The sequence below is a fragment of the Podarcis vaucheri genome, assembly GCF_965113315.1.
Source record: "Podarcis vaucheri genome assembly, chromosome: 2".
Taxonomy (NCBI): Eukaryota; Metazoa; Chordata; class Lepidosauria; order Squamata; family Lacertidae; genus Podarcis; species Podarcis vaucheri.
In genome coordinates, this window is record NC_138760.1 from 2,417,666 (window position 1) to 2,441,169 (window position 23,504).

General features: G+C 44.4%; 1 protein-coding gene across 1 annotated transcript in view; it reads left to right on the plus strand.

The window, feature by feature from the left end:
• Positions 1-5,282: 5,282 nt before the first annotated feature.
• Positions 5,283-23,504, plus strand: part of ENDOU (endonuclease, poly(U) specific) — a 30,253-nt gene continuing 12,031 nt past the window's right edge. The window contains exons 1-4 of the mRNA XM_082208794.1: positions 5,283-5,442; positions 15,758-15,892; positions 16,378-16,416; positions 16,706-16,871. Coding sequence (XP_082064920.1) covers positions 5,385-5,442; positions 15,758-15,892; positions 16,378-16,416; positions 16,706-16,871 — 398 coding nt within the window. The 5' untranslated portion in view covers positions 5,283-5,384. The remainder of the gene's footprint in view (positions 5,443-15,757; positions 15,893-16,377; positions 16,417-16,705; positions 16,872-23,504) is intronic.

Sequence of the window (23,504 nt, forward strand, 5' to 3'; positions counted from 1 at the left end):
TTCATGGAAAAGCCGCCCCCCATTTCAGTAAAGTGCAAACACAACTTCTGCAGGCTCCCCCCCCCCCCCGGAAAAAAGGAGCAAGAATTTAATGCCAAGGGAGCATGCCTCCAATCTGAATACATCCAAGCATGATGAGGCAAATTATGAACCCCCATAATGATGAACTTTGGTGACATCACTAGAGGTGGCGGCCGCTTGCAGGGTATGGAGGAGCTGAAAGGGCGACTGTGGACAGCTAAATCTAACCCAAGGAAAGATTTGTGTCCTACAGATAAGTAAAGGTGAACCATCTCATTACAATGGACTTTGAACTAATACTTTAAGAGGGCCTGATCCTCACACAGCCATGAAACTCCCCTGGGGTGCCCTTTGGCCCGTTGCTGCCTTGCAGCCTGACCTACCTTGCAGGGTGGGGGGGGGGTTAAATTAGGCAATGGACACCACCTTGAGCTCCTTGAAGAAAAGGTAGGATATAAATTCAGTAATTAAATACTCCTCAGAAAGTGAGCCAATCATGTTTTTCCTTTAGCTGTTTAAATAGCAAAGTCGTCTGGGTGTTTCACAAAACAATATTAAAATGCAATCAGATCACATTACATCAACCATACATTAAAACCATGTTTTGTTGTTGTTTAGTCGTTTAGTCATATCCGACTCTTCGTGACCCCCTGGACCAGAGCACGCCAGGCACTTCTGTCCTCCACTGCCTCCCGCAGTTTCCTCAAACTCATGCTGGTAGCTTTCAGAACACTGTCCAACCATCTCATCCTCTGTCGTCCCCTTCTCCTTGTGCCCTCCATCTTTCCCAACATCAGGGTCTTTTCCAGGGAGTCTTGTCTTCTCATGAGGTGGCCAAAGTATTGGATCCTCAGCTTCACAATCTGTCCTTCCAGTGAGCACTTAGGGCTGATTTCCTTAAGAATGGATAGGTTTGATCTTCTTGCAAACCATGTTATATACCCTAAAAGGGAATATTTTTGGTTGTAAGAATGAAACAGTTTAGAATTCAGAACTATCTCTTTTTCAGCTAAGGCTGTCTAGGCAAAAATTTGCTGCAAACCTCAGTTTTATAGCCCCACTTGCCGCAAAATGAGGAAGGCAACTCATTTCTTGGGGCTGGGGGGAAGCTTGACAGAGCTTAATGGGATTCTTAAAAACGCCATCAGGCAGGCAAATATCATTTTTCTCATGGTCATTTCTCACTAACATGACCCTCAGAGCAGGAACTTCTGGGAAATCCCAAAAAGGTGCGGGAGAGGACAACCACTAGCCCAAGTCCTGAAAGAAAGAGGCTATGTACGCTTTTGACTTTGTCTAATCTCTCCCCCTAGCCCACAAATTCAGACTGCTAGGTTCAGCCTAGCCATTACAGTGGTATCTCGGGTCAAGTAATTAATTCGTTCCGGAGGTCCGTTCTTAACCTGAAACTGTTCTTAAGCTGAAGCACCACTTTAGCTAATGGGGCCTCCCGCTGCCGCTGTGCTGCCGCCGCACGATTTCTTTTCTCATACTGAAGCAAAGTTCTTAACCCGAGGTACTATTTCTGGCTTAGCGGAGTCTGTAACCTGAAGCGTCTGTAACCTGAGGAGCCACTATAGTTTCAGCTCTCAAAAGTGTAGCCAACCCTCCTTTAAAGAGAGGAGAGAGTCACTGCCAAGCATTTCTTATCATTCTTCGCAGCTACTTCCTGACAAAACGCCCAATCCTGCGCAGAAACGAGGAAACATTTCCCAGGGCTTATCCACACTTCTTGGCAAGCTGCTCCCACGCCTCTGCTGGAAAGCCGCTCTCTAGCGCTCCAAAAGATTGCTAGTTATTCTGATCGATTACTAAAGAATGGGGGGGGGGGTCCCTTGTAAGGGGAAGGGGGAAAGCGCTCGGACTCCTGCTTTCTCGGCATGGCGCAGGTGGGAGTGTGTCTCGCTCTGGGACACAAAGAGTGACTTCGGGACCTCCCTCCTGTCTGCCCCATCTGCACCTCTGAAAACTTTGGGCAGTACTTTTGTTCCCTTTCTGCCGCTTTGCATCTCACTTCTTCTGGGGCGGCGCTTCATTTCCCGCCTCGCCAGTGGCAACCTGTCCCTACCAAATGATTGTTAGCTTTTACCTGTTGCTAGGAAACTGCTGATAACCTCACTGTTGACGTCATAATGTGATGTTGGCATCATAAGTCCCTAAGACACCGTGGGTTCAAACCATCCTGTATCAAGGAGGATTCTGTGTAGGATTTTTTGCCTTAGCAGCAAAAAGAAATGAGCTTGTAAGATGCCTAGGGTTTATATGAGGAGGCATATTGAACCAAATCTACTTAAACATTTGTAAGGAGCATAGTTTTGGTGCAGAGTTGTACAGTTGTACAGCACAATCAACCAGTGATGCAAATGATACTCATAGCCTAGAGTAATGCATTTTTATCCCAGTAGATGGTGTAGGTTTGATAACATTTGTTAGAAAGTGAATATGATGAAACTTTAGTCCAGGAAACTTCAGTCACGGGCTCAACAGGTATCATAATTCACTCTGTTTCTGATATTTGCCAAATTTTGAGGATGCTGTGCTATATGGTAAAGGTAAAGGTAAAGGAACCCCTGACCATTAGGTCCAATAGTGGCTGACTCTGGGGTTGCAGCACTCATCTCGTTTTACTGGCCGAGGGAGCCGGCGTACAGCTTCTGGGTCATGTGGCCAGCAAGACTCTGGTGAACCAGAGCAGCGCACGGAAATGCCATTTACCTTCCTGCCGGAGCGGTACCTATTTATCTACTTGCACTTTGACGTGATTTCGAACTGCTAGGTGGGCAGGAACATGGACTGAGCAATGGGACCTCACCCCGTTGCGGGGATTCGATCTGCCAACCTTCTGATCGGCAAGCCCTAGGCTCTGTGGTTTAACCCACAGCGCCACCCACGTCCCTATATGCTGTATGGTACTTGTCACCAAATAACACTCTCCCCCAAATTCCCAGAGCAGTTTGCACTTTTAGGGAAAGTGTCAATTAAGGAAAAAAAGGCAAACAAAGTTAATGCCCAGTTAGAGGAGAATTGGATAAATCTGCACTTTAAGCAACAGCATAAAAGATTAGCAGCTACCTGAAGCATTGGCAAAGGGGTACATTGAAAGCTGCATTAGCAATCATTTGTTATTTGGTACATACAGCCACAATTCCAGTTGTGAAGCAGGGGAAAAGCCAGGATCTCCTGCACCAGATGGTTTTATTGTGTGTTCCCTTGTTATGTCTTCATTCTATGACCTTTTCCCTGCCCTTTCATCAGTGATGACAGCTTTTAATTAAGTAGTTCCATCAGTGCACAAACAAAAGACATTTCCTGTCCTCGAGAAGCTTGCAATTTTAATCTAGACAAAGGGAGATACTGTGTGCTTTTTTCAGTGGCTGATATTTTGCTATTGTAACTCTTTTCATGTTGGATTGAGAAGGGTGTGGCATTTTAAATTTATCTTCACAGATATGTGTGGAACATATACACATATCCCCTTTTATGCTTACATTTGGATTTTCTGATTGTCCTGTGCAAAGATGAGGACTGTCCTCATAGCTTCTTGAATGGTTCAGACTTACAAATCACGATGATAACCAAATTAAATTGCTAATTGCTGACTTGATTGAGAAGACGGCACAGTCCAGACCATTAACATTAGTTGCAAACTAAAATAACCAGGGGACTCCACAGCTGTCTCTCCAGGATGTCTTCGCTCACTGCCTGTCAACTTTTTTTTTTTTTTTGCTGGAAACAGGCTTGTCTACAGTTGAGCATTATTTAGCTGTTAATCCATTCCACCCCTCTTTTGAATTGGACCAGAGCAGTCCACACCCGCATTTATGTGAATTTGTATTTGAGAAGCAACTTTGGTTTTGCCCAGTCATAAGAGCAGGCATTCTCTTTTGTGTTTGTCCCTGGTTTCTAATTTGTTGATTATATTATGACAATTAAGTACAGACAGGACATAAATGCAGAGAGCAGCTTTTAGGAAATGTGCAGAAGCACACAGTCAGGCAACTGTAAATTCTCAGCACACAATTTTCTTTAACTTGGCTAGCTGGTGCAGTTTTTTTGGTTTGGTTCAAATCTGAGGGATCAGCATGCGCACACACGGGATGTTAGGGGAGGGATAGTACCTCTGGTGCGGGACACATCAAGCTTCTTTTGGGGTAGTTTGTCCACCTTTGATCCCCACTCTGTACTCAGCAGCCCTCACGTGGCTCCTAGAAGCTGTCAGCATACGACAGTGGGCAAACCCAAGGAACGGTTTTTACTGGTCAGCTAAATCAGGTGAGGGGAGCTGATGGGTTTCAAACCCCTTAGTGAGTTAGGGACTTCCCCTACATGTGAAGACAAGCGCTGGCAGATGTAGCTGGTGAGACGAATATTGGGTCCAATGGCCAAGAAGGTGGTTTCTAACACAACAGTTTGACTTCACCCCTGAAGGTGCACTCCATTGTTTCTCAAGACAGATTGTCAACAACAACAACATTTATCTAACTATCTATGCTCCTCCAGTTAGAACTGGGAAAGAAATGAAAGGATCTGTAAATTCTCAACACACACTTTTCAGATTAACATTCCTCTGCAATATCTGGCACAGAAATTTTTAATGTTTGCTTGTACAGTAGCAAAGCTCAGAAAAAGTTCAAAAATTGCAAATTAAGTAAGTTTGCCTTTAAATGCGAGTTACTTCTAATTTCACCCCATCCCTACTTGAGGTATATATCTGCATCAGAAGGATGTAGAGCTGACATTTTATTTGACATTTGTGTCCTTACAACAATCCTGTAAAGTAGATCACTATTATTCTCTTCCCCATATTGAAGATTGTGGGTGATGCTGAAGATAACTTGTCGAAGGCCACTTACAGAATTTGAGGCTGAACAATCAGATTTTAACCAAGGGCTTTCTGGAGCATGACTCCACTTCTTAATTGCTACAGTTTCAGAATCACTGTGCTAAAGCAACAGTTGGGGTTCTAGGCTTATAAAGTCCCCCAAAATAAACCCACTGCTAGTAACTATATCTTGAAACACCTCTGTTGTAGAGCTGAATACATATTGCCACAGAAGCTACAAACAGGAATTTCCTGCCTGATGGCTGTGTTAATTTGATTGATATCACACAAGGTGATGCACAGACTCATACCTATGGCAGGAGCATCGCTGACTGACACTCACATGCACCTCTTCCCACCCTGTGTGATGCCATGCTATCTCTCTCCAACCCTCAAAGCTCCTCCTCATTTGCTTTGCATGAACCACCCATAGCTTTATATATATAACCATGCTGCGATGAAAGACAGCTTCCGTTGGTTGATTCTCTTCCCTGTGCCTCCTTGAAACTTCACCCTCATCACCATCTTGGCCACTGGGACCATGAAAACCTGGGCATGTCTTCTCCTGGCAGGAGCTTTCTGCAGCCTGGCATCTGGATGTAAGTAGTAGCAGTAGCAGTAGTAGTGGTAGTTTTCTTAAAAAAAAATAGATTGGGTGTTTAGATTATCTGTACCCAGAGAAAGAGATGCTTTATGGTTTGATGCTGCACAGCGCTGAGGAAGAAGTGCTTAAGGAACTATTGTATTGTCTACCTCCAGGTGCTGTTGGACTTCAGCTCCCATCAGCCCCAACCACCATGGCCAACGGTCAGGGACTATAGGAGGTGGAGTCCAGCAGGCCACATGTTCCTCCCACCATGACCAATAGTCTGCACTGACTATCAGTGGTTTCACACAGGGCTATTTCCAAGCTTTACCTTGAAATGCTGGGGATTGAACCTGGGACATTCTACATGCAAAACATGTGTCCTGCCTGTGCCATTGAGTTATGGTCCTTCCCCTTGCAGCTGCAGAGCCACCTCTAAGTAAGTCAAAAACTTACTTAGTCCAATCCTAAACACATTTACTAGCAAACAACTCCAAGAGAGTTACTTCCAAGTAAATATGCCTAAGGTTGCAATGAAAAGAGATGGTTGATTACTCTGCATTTGATTGCTATAAGGTGGGTCTCAAGCTGATTCTTTTGCCAGGCATTGCACTTAAGGTGACAGCAGATGACAGGAATGTTCCATCTGTGAGGTTGGGTGAGTGGCACATGCAAGCAACTCATCACTTTATATTGCAGTCATCAAGGGAATGTGTGAACTAAAGCTGTTCCACAAATCTCAGTGCTTTTTTCCTTTAAAAAATGTTTAGGTACTCATTTTGACTCAAGAAAATCACCATTTTATAGTTCAATTTGGGAAAAATAAATACAGTAAATGGACAAAAGTACAAAGATTCACAAAATGTTTGGGAGTATGCATACCTCTGTGTCTCCCCAGAAAAAAAGCACTGGGTAGCACTCCACTGAAAAGTGGCCATTGAATGTGTGCTACTTGAAATAAGCATACACACACACACACACACACACACACACACACACACGGAATAAACAATGCTGATTCCAGTGGGGGGGGGTTGGGTGGTACTAGGGAGTTTATTGGGCCAGATGTCCTCAGTGGGCTCCCCTTCTTGAGTGGGTTCATCTCCTTCCTTTGGTCCCTGCTGCCCTTTCACTTGCTTTCTCCCTCTTGAGTGCTTTTGCCTGGCAGCAACGGGCTCTTCCTGATCTGTGAGAATGCCCCTTGTTTGTTTGCTTGCCTGGATGGAGAGATGTCTGTGTGTGCACAGAAACTTTTGACTTGTGCATGACTGAGATGTAGCCTACTGTACACAGGTAAGAGTCACATCCATTGCACTGCCTATTTTGCCTTTGGCTCTAACCACTGCACAGCATGTTGCGCCCAGAAGGTTGTGCATGAAGTGGCTCAATGAAAAAAGTTTCCCACCTCTGGGTTTCTGAAAAAACATCTGCAACATATTTTATGGTGTGCCCTTCTCTTTCCCATCTGGACATACAGCTAAATTGGATTGTAGCTTTAGTATAAGCTGGATTCATGCCAAATTCATTCTCCAGACAGTTTTTTAAAAAATAAAAAACTATTATATTATATTTATGAGCATTGACAAATACCTGCTCAATTGTAGTACTCATTAGCCAACCAGGATAAAAGGGAGCATAGTGACAGTTCTGGTAATAGCACAAAGCTATAGTATTACTGTTCGGGAGAGATGATTTGCCAGTGGTTAAGTCTGCCACTAGACAAGAAGCTGTCTTAAAGACTATGAGGTAAATACAAGAAAGAATATTTAAAAAGGTTATGCATTTCTATGATTTGGTAAATATGGCTGTTATTGTGTGCAGGCCCTGTTGATGTTAGTGAAAGAGTACTGTGAAAATACTATCCTTGATCATGGTTCCAGTAGTGCATTTCCAAGTTTCTCTCACTGAGGGGAACACAAAAATATTTCATTGCTTCTAGTCCCTGCAGTCCAGCCCCAAAGAGTTATTCAGCCTGCACCACTGCTTGTTATTCCACATAGCTAGAAAAGGCTGGTGCATCTGCAGTATGGGTTATTATTGTCACAGAGGGGAAATGGATTGAATGAAGTAGAGCCACTTCCCAAATTGTTTGGGCTTTTCCAAAATCTGTCATTTTTACATTGCATCATCTTGTAATAGAAAAGCACCGTGACACAATAGGGAAGGTCCTTGCCTTCGGGGAAGGGCTGTGGCTCAGCAGGAGAACACGTGATTGGCATGCAAAATGTTCCAGACTTAATCTCTGGCATCTCTTGGTAGAGTTGGGAAACCCTGGATGTCAGGAGAGCTACTGCCAGTCAGAGCAGAGTGGACAATAATGAGAGAAACAGCCCAAGGATCAGACTTGTATTCCTCTTTGGTCTTCTAAGAACATGGCGCTGCCACATATGGAGCGAGGAGGGGCAAAGCAGTGGGAGTCTGGTGAGCTGTGGCTGCTGTGGCAAAGCCAATCTCACACTCCCATGCTGTGTCTATGCTGTGCCCACATCAGGCTGTTTCTTATTCTTAAAATACTCAGATTCACAGCATAGTTCTATCTTTTTGTATCAAGTCATCTTAAGCAAACGTCCTACAAAACTGGGTGGGTGGGGGGAGGTATGTAGCCACGAGACTATAAAACCCAAGCCTGATGATATCTGGGCCTTTAACTGAAGAGAGAAATTTACATTTTTCCACCAAGGTGAGTTTTCTCCCCCACCCCCTTTGCTCAAAGCAAACAGTACTAAAACAGAATTGTGCATGCCAGTTTTGCATATCCTAAATGCTTCACTGATTGCAAGGGCACACTAACCTTCCTCTAGAACACTGTTCATGCTTCTGGTGGTGCACTATAGTACTCTCTCAGTATCAAGGCTGACTACTCGTGTGTTGTGTCCTTAAATCCAGAACCAGGAGACGCAGACAGGTGGTTTTGCCAAAGACTATACCTGCACAGGACTTATGGGCTGGGAGGAACATCCAATATCTACAGCTAATTAGAGCTGATTGATTTCTTGAGAAGATGTCCTCCTGAGTCTGTAACACTTCAGAATGCTGCTGGGAGGGATTGCTTGTGAATGCTGTTTTTAAAATAATAGAAACACAGTTTTACTAGTTTTCTACTTTCTACTTTCATTGAAGTTCTTTTCATGCACTGGAGCATTCAAACATGAGATTTTTCCTACCTGAATTAAGAAGTGGTACAGGCCCAGCAGAACTTTACCAACAAGATCAGCCATAGAACATAAATCACAGACAGGCTTTATCATGAAGATGGTTCTGGGCTGCTGCCTGACACATTGCTTTCCCTGCAGCTGTTTGCACCATCTTCTTCCTGCCTGGGGGCACAAGCTGTTCATTAAGTTATGGCACCTTCCCTTTAATGCCAGCTTGGCCCTATGACTGTGGGTGCCAAGCAGCATGCATGGCCCAGGCACTGAAATTTGTGGGTGCCTGACTCCTGCATGGGGGATTTTGTGGGTGCTCAGGCACTCGGGGCCCCAGGGAGTTGACACCTATGCTTTGACCCAAGAGATTTGGGTTCAAATCCCTGTTCAGCCATCCCTGTGCCAGCCAGTTTGTGAGGCTTGGTGAGAACAGCTGGGAGGGGTGGCAGATCTGCCCCCCCCCCGAGCATGCCGCTCCTTGTCTCCTGCGTGTGTCATGCTCCTCCTTTGCACCCCCCAGCCTGCTCCTTTCCAGCCTCCATTTTCTCCCCACCACAACAACCTTCAGCACACCAGGACTTTCCTGGGCCACCTCAGGTGGTGGTGGCAAAGGTGGAGGAGGTGGCATTTTCTATTTTGCCTCAAGGCTCTCCCCGCTGACCTTCCTGTGGATCAGCTAAGGGAGAGGGAAGGTTGAGCAGGAACAACGCTGGATTCATGGTGGTGGGGGCAGTTTCCCTGCACAGGGTACTGTGCCGAGGGGAGCAGAATGGAATAAATATTTAGGTAAAGGTAAAGGTACCCCTGCCCGAATGGGCCAGTCTTGACAGACTCTGGGGTTTGTGCGCCCATCTCACTCAAGAGGCCGAGGGCCAGCGCTGTCCGGAGACACTTCCGGGTCACGTGGCCAGCGTGACAAAGCTGCATCTGGCGAGCCAGCGCAGCACACGGAACGCCGTTTACCTTCCCGCTGGTAAGCGGTACCTATTTATCTACTTGCACCCGGGGGTGCTTTCGAACTGCTAGGTTGGCAGGCGCTGGGACCGAGCAGCGGGAGCGCACCCCGCCGCGGGGATTCGAACCGCCGACCTTTCGATCGGCAAGCCCTAGGCGCTGAGGCTTTTACCCACAGCGCCACCCGCGTCCCTAAATATTTAGGAGGAGGTGCCAAATTTTATTTTTATTCAGGGCACCATATTACCAAAGTCCTTCCCTGACAGAAGGTGGCAATGGCTCAGCAGGAGCCTGAGCAGGAGGATGCAGTCCTGTCACTTAGAATCATTGCCTTCACAGATGGGAACAGATCCACCTGCCCTGGTTGCCATGGTTGCAATCCTGATGTTCTCACAAGGCGAGCGAGTGCCCTATACTTAATCATTAGAAGCTCAGTGGGAGGGGCTGGGAAACTTGTTGGGACATCTTTGTCACTTCTGACCGGTTCTGAACTTCCTGTCCTGCTCCTGAACTCCTGGCTCTTGATCATGGTTTCTGTTGCTGAGTCTGCACTGTTACTTTTCTGGATAAATAGCTCTTCCATCCTCAGAGCCACTGTCTCCATATGTTGCGTGTGACAATACTGAGCTAGATGGACCAATGGGATGGCTCATTCTACATGACGGGCAAGATGTTCTCCTCTCCTGATCTTCAGCCAATATCTACCATCCTGTAACTCAAACCCACTAAATTAAGGTTACCAGGTTTTTTTCAATAAATCTGGGACACTTTTCAACTTCAATGGATTTTGTATGGGGACTGATTAGGGGAATGTCCCCAGGAAACAGGGATGTCTGGTAACCTTACACTAAATGCTCTGCCCTTTAGGGCAGCAGAGAGCAAGGCTCTGTCCACATCTAAATGGCAACCCATAAGGTATCTGAAGAGGGCTTATTCCTAGGTTGGAGGTGTTGACCTAGTGTCAGAAAAATCCTCATCTTTGTGGTGGTGAGGGAGGGGGAGGGTACTACAACAACAGCAGCAATTTTATTATTTATACCCCATCCATCTGGATGGGTTACCCCAGCCACTCTGGGCAGCTTCCAACAAATATAAAAAAACATACCGGTAATAAAATGTCAGACATTAAAAACTTCCCAATACAGGGCTCCCTTCAGATGTTTTCTAAAAGTTGTGTAGTTCATCATCTCCTTGACATCTGAAGGGAGGGACAGAGGCGTAGCAAGCCCAGGTGGTACCCAGTGAAGAAATTTTTTTGTCACCCCCCCTCCACACATTGACAGCTCGGGGTAGGCTTGGGAGTCATGGGCGGGTGCCAAATGTCACCCCCTGAGCAATGACACCTGGGGTGGTCCGCCCCCCTTCCTACGCCTCTGCGACAACCAAGTACCCCGAGCCATTGGGGGAAGGGGGGGAGCTATGCTGCTTTGCAAAGCTGCGCAGCTCGTCCTCTTGGGAGCCACAGCTCCTGTCTGTCCCCCTCCCTCCCTCCCCGGCTTGCTGTACAGCGGCAAAGCGGGAGCCACTTACAGCAAGCCGGGGAGGGAGGGAGTGGGGGGGGGGCTGGCTCACCGTAAGTGGCTCCTGCTTTGCCGCTTTACGGCGAGCCAGGGAAGGAGGGAGGGAGGGGGAGCCGTGGGTCCTGTCCGCCCCTCCCTGGTTCACTGTAAAGTGGCAAAGCAGGAGCCACTTACGTCGAGCCAGGGAGGGAGGGAGACTGGGAGGGGCCCCCGCCTGGCCATAAGTGGCTCCTCCTGCTGGTGGTGGAGGGATCCCACCACCATCCGTACAACACTCCAGCCGTGCCGGTGGCAAACCACTATGCACAGCTCATGTGTGGCGTCACTACGCACAGCGCATACATGCAACACCACGCATGTGTTGTATGTAGCGGTTTGCCACCAGCGCCTCCCGAGAGCCGTACAGACAGTGGCAGCATCCTCTGCTTGTGGCTGCAGCCACGAACTGAGGATCCTCCACATGTGGCTGCGGCATCGTGATGGCTGCTCACGGCGAAGCAACTGGGGTGGCGGGGCGAGCACCCCGTGGGGTGCGTTCTTGTCACCCTCCTAGACATGGCACCCGGAGCACACCGCAGCCCCCGCCACTCCCTTGCGACACCACTGGGGAGGGTGTTCTACAAGGAGGGCACCACTACTGAGAAGGCCCTCTATCTGGTTGCCTGTAACGTCACTTCTCACAGTGAGGGAACCGCCAGAAGACCCTCAGAGGAAGACCTTAGTGTCCAGGCTGAACGATGGGGGTGGAGACACTTCTTCAGGTATCCAGGGCCAAGGCCGATTAGCGTTTTAAAAGTCAGCACCAACACTCTGAATTGTGTTTGGAAATCTACTGGGAGCCGGTGAAGATAATTTAGGACCAGTGTTATATGGTCCCAGCGGCCACTCCCAGTCACCAGTCTAGCGGCTTTATTCTGGATTAGTTTAAGTTTCTGAGCCACCTTCAAAGGTAGCCCCAAGCAGAGTGCATTGTAGTAGTCCAAGTGGGAGATAACCAGAGCATGTACCACTCTGGTGGGATGACGTGCAGGCAGGTAGGGTCTCAGCCAGCATACTAGATGGAGCTGGTAGACAGCCACCCTGGACACAGAAGAGGAATGAAAAGGTCTTCCTGCTGTAATGTCGGGTTGCACATAGTGTGGAACAAAGAACTGAATCATCATCATATATTTCTTGAAATGCCTGCAATCCTGTGCAAAAAATTCCATCCGTTTAATGAACTTTGTAGAGGCAGATCTACGGCAGGGTTGACGTCATTTTAAAACGCATATTTTATGCAGTTAATAAATATGTTCTGGTTTAACCGCCCTTTCTTGACGCTTGCTCTATTGCACAGTTGCTTGGAACAGTTACTTAATGGATGGCAAGAGTTGCCACATTTAGCAAGCATCTCAATCTGTCACACATTATGATGAACTGATGATTAATTAACCTGAATGAAGTAACAAAAAGCTACTACCAAGGTGATGATGAATAATAAAGAGCAAGCAACCCAGAGACTGAAATATGAAATGTAACACCATGAATCACATTTATTCATCTCTAAATAAAATTTGTTTTTGAGTTTTTAACTTTTGTGTTGAAAATTGAAAAGGGGAGCTAATATATGGCTTACCTGAAAGACCCTATTCACTGATAGGAGCCTGTCTGGGTTCTGAGATCCTCAGGAGAGGAAGCCCTTCTCTCAGTCGTGCCAGCCTCACAGGAACACCGGCATGCTTGGAAGGGAAGTAGTACAGAGCCTTCTCAGTGGTGGCTGCTCCCAGACTTTGGAAGTCCCTCCCTAGAGAAACTAGACCGGCTCCCGTCCTTCCACTGGAAGGTGAAGAGCTTCTTGTTCCAACAAGTTTTGGGAAACTGACTGCTTTTAACAAAACGGCTAGTGATGTATGGTTTTATTTAGTGTGTGTGTGTGTGTGTGTGTGTGTGTGTGTGTGTGTGTGTGTCTGTGTCTGTGTGTAGATATAGTTTTAATTCTATCTATGTTTAATTGTTTTTGAATGATTGTTTTTAGCTGTTCTTATTTTTATCTGTAAGCTGCCTTGAGTCTCTGCTAGGGAAAAAGGTCAGAGACCCTCAAATGTTCTGAGTACAAGCAATCAGAATAAGGTTCACTATTTGACTGCTGATTCAGGACTCTAAACTGTGTTTTATATAATTGACTTTTTATTTTGTTCTGTATATACCGCAATGTTCTTTTGTTGCAATGGCTGCAATGGCTGATGCAAATAAAGTCTCATTCATTCATTCACTGAGTACAAGTGGTGATCTTCATGTGGAGATAATCTCGCTCCCCACCCCCAAAACTGAAGGCAGTTAAAAGAGCGGTCACTGCATCATACTTTCATCTCTGGTAAACATGTTTTGCAGGTTTATGAATTATTTCAAAAATTTACAAAACCAATTTTATTAGAAGAAAGAGTGAGTTTTAAAAAGTAGTGTGTTCCATGGAAACAGACCCTTTCTCAAAGTACTTTGAACTTTAAAAGCCGTGACACAATATAGTATGCCGAAATGTCCGCTTCCAATTTCCACTGATGTTCTGAGGCAGATTTGCACTTTGAAAATCACTGAGGTTTCCACTGGCAATCAAAATGTGCTTTTTATTTCCCCAGTCATTAACAGCAGGTTTTGGGGAATTTTGCTGACCCCCTGTAGATTGAATCTACAGGATCTGTCATTTGGATTCTCACTGCTTCTCATTTTTTCATAATTTCACTTTGCCCCTTTGGATCACTTTTGTAATCACAAAAATCAACATTTTATTGTGCAATTATATACACATTTTAAATTTATTTCCCCCTAATATACACATTTTTGCAAGCAATTTCCCCATATAAATGCATTTATTTGTTATTTATATATGTGTTTATGGACATTCCCCAACATGCACATTTTTAAATACATTCTTTGGGTTTGGAAAAGTGCATCACAAAATCTGGACAAGTGCATATTTTGAAGGATACTCCTGTTTCAGTTCATGCAAATTAGGCAACTGCACATTAAAAGACGAAGCATAATGAACACACACACATCATTATATATTAGCTCCATCAGAGTTTCTGCATCACTTGCCTTCAAGTCATGTCCTAAGATTCCATATTTTTTTGCACTAAAGGGGTGCCAATTTCATTTAAAAAAATATGCTGCTGATTGTAAATAAAAAAATATCAAAGCAGTTTTTAAAAAGCCTCAAGGTGGATAGTCAGTGTGGTGCCCTCCAGAAATTTTGGATTCTCTATCCCATCTCCCCTGACCATTGGTCCTGCTGGCCAGGGCTGATGCAAGTTGTGGTCCAAAACAGCTATCCATGTTCCCTACCTCTGTGCTATTACTGGTGGTACTGTGGTTCTTTGCTTATAATATTTATAATCTACTTTAGATGGACAGGGAATAGGAACAAAGGAGGGGGGAGGGTTGCCAGCTTCTTTTCTTATCTAGCTCTCCTGGGTGCTCGGCTTTTGTCTCCTGCATGCTGTTAAGGCACAAGAGCAGAGCTGGTGAAGAAAAGGAGGTAACCCTGGGAATAAGTGGTGTCTGGCATAGGATAAAATAGAGGTGTATTTTTCTATTTTTGTAGTTTTTCTTATGTTTAAATTTTGAAACTTTTTATTGTTCGTGAAACTTTAATAAACATTATTTAAAATAAAATAAAATAGAGGTGAGTCAGCTTGTAGGAGGGAAACAGGTAAAGTGAGGTTGACACAATTCAAAGGTGCTGCTAAAGTATTGCTACTCATGAATCTCTGCTGAGAAATAGCAAGAGATTCCAGGTGTCTTGGCACATAACCAGGTTTTGTGTTTCCTTGGAAAAAAACATGGGAAAACAGAGGATAGTGTTTTTATGAAATATGGTTTATTCATACATAGTTACACCTGAGTTTTATGGAGAAAGAGTTCACAGTATTTACATTTCAAGAGGCGCTTGTCCTTTCCCAGCAGCACAGCATCGGATCCAGAGGCATCTTAATTATGTATCATCATTTATTACATTTGTATGCTGCCTTTCATGCATAGCTCTCAGGGCGGTTCACAGCATAAAAATGCAAGATAAAAACACAAAATACATAATAAAAACAACAAGAACAAACCAAACCAAACACCTCCACCCAGACCCCCAAGGAAGGTGGAAGGGACCATAATGAGTGGAGTTCACGGCACTCACTCAAAAAGGTATCTATTTGGTGACCTTGCTTCTCCCAGCTTCTTGAAGGAAACAGTAATGCAATTATGTTATTGGTAAGAGTGTCTCCAAGTACAGAGTGCCCTTCCTTCATACTCCCAACTTTAGCCGGTCCCAGCATAATTAAGGAGCTGAGAAGGGATGATAGCTCAAGGCTGCAGCATATGTTTGTACTCTGAATGCTCTGGGTTCAATCTCTGGCATCTCCAGGTTAAAAATGTGAGGCTGCAGGTGATTTGAAATGTACCCACACCTGAGGTACTGGAGAGCCATCAGAGTAGACAATGCACAGATTATCTGCTCTGGCAGCTTTCTTTTTGCATGGATTAAGCTAGCCAGTAGCATCCCCTGTATATTCTAAGGGACCCATCACTTCTTGCAGCAAACAAATGTTTCTGAAACAGTTTAAGGTTGTCCTCTACTTGCCCTCCTAACCTATACAGTGGTACTACACCCCTTTCTGCATATGCCCACTTTCACTTTAACTGCAATCTGCTAATCCACAGATTCCAACCTTAATTTCAGCTTTGTATGGCCCCCCTGATTCCTGCAAAGGGCGATGTAATGAAAAATACAATCCAAAAGATGTTTGCCACTGCAACAGCAAATGTGAACGACACCAGAACTGCTGTGAAGACTACCATAGTCATTGCCATCAAGGTGAGTGAAAACTCTGGACGCTAATGTTACTAAAGTTCTCCTGTGGTCATTCCCTGCTTAAGCTGTCTTCCTAAAGCCATCTGGTTGACCTCCTCTGTGGGAAACAGATGGTGAACTAAGTAGGCCTTAGGTCTGGTCCAGTTTGGTATGACAGAAACATCCATATAAATAAATGGAAAAGGTTTATACCTGTCTGGTCAGGGGAAAAGGTGGGTATAAAACAACAACACTTGACTAATGGGTTTTGGTTCTTGATGGTAGCCTATCATCACCACCACCATCCTTACAATTGATTATCCACCCTTCACCCTAAGGTCCTGGGGTGTGTTGCAACAATTAAAACACAATATTTTCTTTTAAAAATATATTACTATCACCAAGATGCCCTTAAGAGTCAAGACACTTCTCAAAAACAGTTTCATTTTGCACTGGTCAAAGGGCCTTGATATGGTTTGTGTACAATCATTTCTCCTTTCTTTTATCAGCTAATGCAGATGGCAAAGAAACGGGCACAGTATTTGATGGTGAGTGCTTGAATTGCTTTTTAGATGCATTGTTTGTGACATGTAGAATAACAAACCAGGAGCAGGTGGTGAGTTGGTTCGCTGGTGAGAGTTGTTGGTTGCTACTGTGGAGGAACTGAGGTGGCAGCATGCTTCTGAACACCAGTTGCTGGGAACCACAGGAGGGGAAAGCGCTGTCTTGCTCAGGTCCTGCATGCAAGCTTCCCACAGGCACCTGGTGAGAACAGGGTTCTGGACTAGGTGGGTCATTGGGCTGACCCTTACACTCAAATGTCTGTCTCTCCCACAGGGGAATTCTCCAGTAGTGATGATGCAATCACCAATGAAGAATTGCAACAAACATCTGAGCAGCTTTACCAAAGCGACATTAACAGAGCTGGGGAGGCCGATATCACCCTTAACAAGCAACACTTAGCTTCAAAGAATCAGGAGAACAAGGACCAGTCACCAGAACCGTGAGTTTCAACACAGACTTGATGCATGAAGGTGCCCTGTTTTTAAAAAGCATTAAGTCTCTGGCTACTGGATCAGGCCAGTGGCCCGCCTCTCCTCCAGCATCCTGTTCTCACAGTGGCCAACCAGATGCCCCCAAAGTGAAAACCCCAAGCAGGCCCTGAGCACAGCTGTATTCTCCAGTTGCAGCTCATTCTTTGGTATTCAAAGATAGACTGTTCTTGTCTGCCGTGTCCACCCTTTCCCAGACCACAAAAAGCACCCTGCAGGTGCCCCAAGACCATTCAATGTTAGTGTTACACATTTGCAAGGCTGGCACTGAAATAACTTGTGGTGGGAGCTCTGATAAAACCCTATCAAGCTAGACTTAAGCAGCTGCAACTCCAGTGATGGAGCTGAAGCCTGCATGCATTTAATGTTTGTAAAGAGCAGATTAAAAATAATTATTCTAGTTCAATTGAGTGGATGTATCTTGTCTTCCACTTGGGAAGTCTGCCCCCTGGTGGCCGCTTGGTCCTGCAGCAGTTTAAATGAAAACCTCCAGCCTGCAGATGGATGAAAAGAGAGAGAGGGAGAGAGAGAGAGAGAGAGAGAGAGAGAGAGAGAGAGAGAGAGAGAGCTGCAGCTGTGGGATGCAACTGCTTAAAAGTGCAGCTCAAGAGCTCAGCATCTTTCCACTTCCTGCTAACCCGGAGGCACGCCCTGCAGGTAGGAGACGTGGGTCCAATAGGATGGGATGGGAGTTGGGAATTGGCAGAGAGGAAGGTGGTTGAAATAAATGTTTTTATGGGCTACTTTGATGCGGGTTTTTCATTTTGTTTTTTGCTGGTTTTAGCAAAAAGGCTTTATTTATTGAGATACTCAAAAAGACAGAATTTAATAATCTTGCTAATCGTTAAACTGTAAGGCACTTTTTTAAAAAAGTACATTGCAAACTAGGGCTATTGGAATTGCAGACTGGGGGTTTCGGACACTCAAAGGGATTCTTCCAGCATGAAGGCTGCTCTGGTTATCCAAACTGAACGTAGTAATAATTTGCCTGCATTTTACAAAGCACTTCAGGGCAGTTCAGACACTTCCTTCCAGAAAGCCCCCCTGCCCGTGAAATCTTCCTAACAGCCTTGTGAGGGGGGCTCGTTCCTATGTTTGTAGCAAATGGTTTTGGAAGCTGGTGGCAGTTTACGAAGATGCTGGCTTTGTTTGATCATTTGTATTTTGCTGCCAATAACACTTTCTTGGTCTGCATTAATTTTCTTGCCCTTACTGGCAGCGGGGCGGGGAGGGGATTTATGTATTTCTATGGGGAAAAGATTAATGTCATAAATTCATTTAGTGACTATGACAAAGCAGATGCCACTTGAAAATAAATATTAGAAATGTTAAACAATCCAGAAAAAATTAAGGAGCGTTTCATAAATTACTATAAAAATTTATATAAAGAATGAAAATAAAATAGAATTCCTGACCAAGAATACATTACTATTGATAACAGAAGAAGAACAAAAATATTTTAATGCCCCCATAAACATTAGTGAAATAAAGGACGTGACTGCAAAATCTAAGGTCGGAAAATATCCAGGGCCAGACAGAATCTATGTAATGTATTATAGGAAAATCGAAGAGATATTACTACCAGTACTGGAAGGTATGATGAACAAAATATTAGAAGGGAAGGTTCCAAAATCATGGCAGGAGGCATTATTAACATTAATACCAAAACAAGGTTCAAATCTGTCTGAAACTAGGAATTATAGACCAATCTCTCTATTAAATACAGATTACAAAATATTTGCAAAATTTTGGGCTAATAGATTAAACAAATTTTGGGGAAGAATAATTAATGAGGACCAATCTGTGTTTTTTTTACCGGGGAGACAAATTAAGGACAATATGAGGATGGTAATAGATATAACTGAATATTTAGAAATGAGGCTGGACTAAAAGGCTGGTCGATGCTGAAAAAGCTTTCGACAATGTATCTTGGAAGTACATGCTAAAAACCATTGAAACAATGAGATTAGGAGAGAAAATATGTAGTGGAATTCAAGCGATATATAAATCCCAAAGGGCAATTGATTATAAATAATGAATTGTCAGATTCCTTCGACATCTCTAAAGGAACAAGGCAGGGATGCCCACTGTCGCCCCTTCTCTTCATAACAGTGTTAGAAACACACCTAAAAGTGATAGGAATGATCCAAAAATAGAATGGATAAAACTGGCGGAAAGAGCCTAGAAGGTTAAGACTTTTGCAGATGACTTGATAACCCCAACAGAAAACCCATTAGAAAGTATTTTAATAACATGGGAGAAAATGAATGAATTTGGCCAACTATCTGGGTTTAAAATTAACAAAGAAAAAAACAAAACTTATGGTGAAAAATTTGGATGCACAAGAAAAAGCAGAGCTGGAAAAAGAGACAGGATTAAAAGTGACTAACAAAGCCAGATATCTGGGAATTTGGAGTACTATGAAAAACATCAATCTCTAGAAGGATAATTATATAAAGGCCTGGAATGAAATAAAAAAGGAGTTAGAAAGTTGGAATAGGAGAGACCACACATGCGCCGGACAGGATAGATGCACACCCGCTTCACTCTTGGAGCTTTCTAATTAAAAGCTAAAGAAAAATAAGATTAATGAAAAGCCAACTGATAGTAGAGTTTTCTTCATAGCGGTTAATTGGCTTAGGAGTTGGCTCTGAGATCTGACGGAGGGGAGAAATAATTCTTTGGTGTTTGAAAATTGCTACTTATTTTCAAAGGGCGTAACAAAATGGTGAAGTCAGTGAAGGAGTTGGGGGAGATGATTCAATGTTCAGAAGCTAACATATGGGCTGATATGCATGAGTTAAAAGCAGAGATGAGACGAATGCCGGCAGCTGTTGGAAAAGTCACAAAAACAGCAGATAAGTGGCTGAAGCAAATGCAAATAAAATAGAAGCCCTGACTAAGAGAATTGCCCAGATGAATGACAGACAACGCAGAAGAAACTTAAAATTTGCCGGTATATTAGAAGATATCCTGAACAAGGACTTGGAAAAGGCACTCCTGAACTGGCTTAGAGAGCAAGGAATTGCGATTGAACAGGAAGAAATAGAGAAGAGTACATTGGCTGTTTACACCGAGAAGGATGGTTGGAGCCTCTAGAGAGGTAATTGTTGCATTCACTAGAGAGAAAAAAAGAGACCAGATTTATAAAGCTCTTCAGCAGAAGACTTGCAGTTTAAAGAAAAGTGATAGTGCGCCAGGACTTTTCTCAGGAGACACTCCAAGATAGATGGCGGTTACAACAGTTTGCGGAAGCTTTATTTAAAGTGAAAATCCTTTTCACTTGGGCCTACCCTGCAACACTGGTGGCATTTAAAGATGAAAAAAAATACTCAGCTAGGGACCCAAAAGAAGCAAAGAAAATGTTAGTGGACTTGGGGATTGGCCTGCAGAACAGACTGAACAAGAACAAGCAAGTGAGGAGGAGGAATTGGAAGAAGAAGAGGGGGAATTATCCCAGGAATCCCCAGCACAGGGGAAAGAGAAGAAAAGACGAAGAGGATTGGGGGGGGGGAGAGAAGCAGTAAGGTGTAAAACAGGGGTATGCAAAGTAGGCTACCCGTAAATATAATTTTGTTTTTCGTTTTCTGACGTTATAACGCTCTGAGAGAAGAGGGGGTGAAATGTGGTCTCCCAAGGTTGCCATGAGACAGAGATCATAGAATCATAGAATCATAGAGTTGGAAGAGACCACAAGGGCCATCGAGTCCAACCCCCTGCCAAGCAGGAAACACCATCAGAGCACTCCTGACATATGGTTGTCAAGCCTCTGCTTAAAGACCTCCAAAGCAGGAGGCTCCACCACACTCCTTGGCATCAAATTCCACTGTCAAACAGCTCTTACTGTCAGGAAGTTCTTCCTAATGTTTAGGTGGAATCTTCTTTCTTGTAGTTTGTAGAGATCTTTAAGATCTTTAAGATCTCTACAAGAGTCTCAGGAGGGAAGGGGGAGGGGCATGAAGGAATAATAAATGTAGGTAAAGAATATGTGCACGAACGGATTCAAAAAAATAAACATTGAAAGGGATAATGGACAGCACCTTAAAGATTTTATCACTAAATGTTAATGGGCTGACTTCTAATACTAAGCATACAGTGGTGCCTCGCAAGACGAAATTAATTCGTTCCACAAGTTTTTTCTTCTTGCGAGTTTTTCGTCTTGCGATGCACGGTTTCCCATAGGAATGCATTGAAAATCAATTAATGCGTTCCTATGGAAACCGCCTTCAGACCAGGTCCGGGGACAGTCTGTCCCCCGACCTCTTCTGAAGGCTGGGGGGGGGGACAAGGGCTTTTCTTCCCACCCCCAGCATTTTAAAAAACCCCGGGACAGCAGAGGACTTCTCCGCTGTCCGGGGCGATGTAAAAGCCCCTGGGAAGGCAGGCAGGGGGGACAAAGACTTTTGCCCCCTGCCAGCCTTCAGAAGAGGTCCAGGACCTCTTCTGAAGGCGGGCGGGGGGCGAAAGTCTTTGCTCCCCCCGCCTGCCTTCAAAAGCCGTCCACGATAGCGGGAAGCGCTTCCCTGCTATCCCGGACTGCTTTTAAAATGCTGGCGGTGGGGGGCAAAGCCTTTCGGCCCCCGCCGGCCTTCCTGGACCTCTTCTGAAGGCCGGAGGGGGGGGGAATGCCACCAGCATTTAAAAGAGGTCCCCGGAGATTTCCCTATGGGCTTTCTTCTTGCGAAGCAAGCCCATAGGGAAATTCGTCTTGCGAAGCGCCTCCAAAACAGAAAACCCTTTCGTCTTGCGGGTTTTCCGTCTTGCGAGGCATTCGTCTTGCGGGGTACCACTGTATAAGATAATGGAATTGACGAAGAAAATGAAGGTAGATATATTATGTTTGCAGGAAACACACAGAGACAAAGTAAACAACAAACCTCTGTTGCCTTCCCAGCATTGGGGTTTAAAAATAGAATCTAAAGCAATAAGACCAGAATGGTTGCTCTATTATGTAATAGAAATCTGAGGCTAGAGGTCTTGAATTGGAAGAAGGATAATGACGGCAGATAGGTAAAGGTAAAGGTACCCCTGCCCGTACGGGCCAGTCGTGTCCGACTCTAGGGATGTGCACTCATCTCACTCTAGAGGCCGGGAGCCAGCGCTGTCCGCAGACACTTCCGGGTCACGTGGCCAGCGTGACATCGCTGCTCTGGCGAGCCTGCACCAGCGCAGCACACGGAAACACCGTTTACCTTCCTGCTATAAAGCGGTACCTATTTATCTACTTGCACTTAAGGGTGCTTTCGAACTGCTAGGTGGGCAGGAGCTTACCCCACCGTGGGGATTCGAACCACCGACCATGCGATTAGCAAGTCCTAGGCACTGAGGTTTTACCCACAGCGCCACCCGCGTACCACAATGACGGCAGATACGTATTTATAAAAAATAAAATAGTGAAGAAAATTTTCACAATAGCCAATATATACTGCCCAAATAAAGGACAGAAAAAAATTATAAGGAAAACTTTAGATTAGAGGCATATATGGAAGGGGAAACTATTGTGACTGGCGATTTCAACTGGAGCTTAAGACGGAACAATCATTTAAGTTAACAAAATGGGGATTAAAAGATGTGTTTAATCTGGGGAAGCCTAGTACAAAACACACCTTTTTTCGAATAGATAAAAGACATAGAATCATAGAATCATAGAGTTGGAAGAGACCACAAGGGCCATCGAGTCCAACCCCCTGCCAAGCAGGAAACACCATCAGAGCACTCCTGACATATGGTTGTCAAGCCTCTGCTTAAAGACCTCCAAAGAAGGAGACGCCACCACACTCCTTGGCAGCAAATTCCACTGTCGAACAGCTCTTACTGTCAGGAAGTTCTTCCTAATGTTTAGGTGGAATCTTCTTTCTTGTAGTTTGGATCCATTGCTCCGTGTCCGCTTCTCTGGAGCAGCAGAAAACATACACATATATAGATTATGTGTTAACTAAAGATAGTAATGAACTTGTTGTTAAGGATACACAGACTTTGGGAATATGGATCTCAGATCATGCCCCACTGTTGGTAGAGCTGGGATTAGAGGAGGAAGGACAAAGTAGAAGATGGTGGTATAACAATATAGTAATGGCTAAAGACCATGATAGGGCATATATTAGAAAACAATGTAATTGGTATTTTAAAGAAAATAACGGTGCAGGGGAGATCCCGATCGTGTGGGATGCATTTAAAGCTGTAATAAGAGGTCAATGTATAATGAAAGAGAAGACTATTAAGAAAAGATGGTATTCAGGGAGGCAGGAAAAAATTAAAGAAATTGAAATATTACAACAGCATCAGCAAATTACTCAAAGGAATAGACGGGGGCAATTAAGAAAATTAGAACAAGAACTAGATGAATTATATTGGTTCAAGGTTTGGAAGAGAGATAATATTATTAAAAATGAGTTTCAGAGAACTTCAATAAGATCAAATAAGAGGTTAGCAAAATACTTAAGGAAAAGGTGGGATAAACAGAGGGTTAAGGCTATTAGAATTAAAAGGAACATACTTATACAAAGCTCTAAAGAAACAAGGAAGAAATTTGCAGCATTTTAACAAAAATTATATAAAGAAGAAAACAAAAATATTAGCAGCAA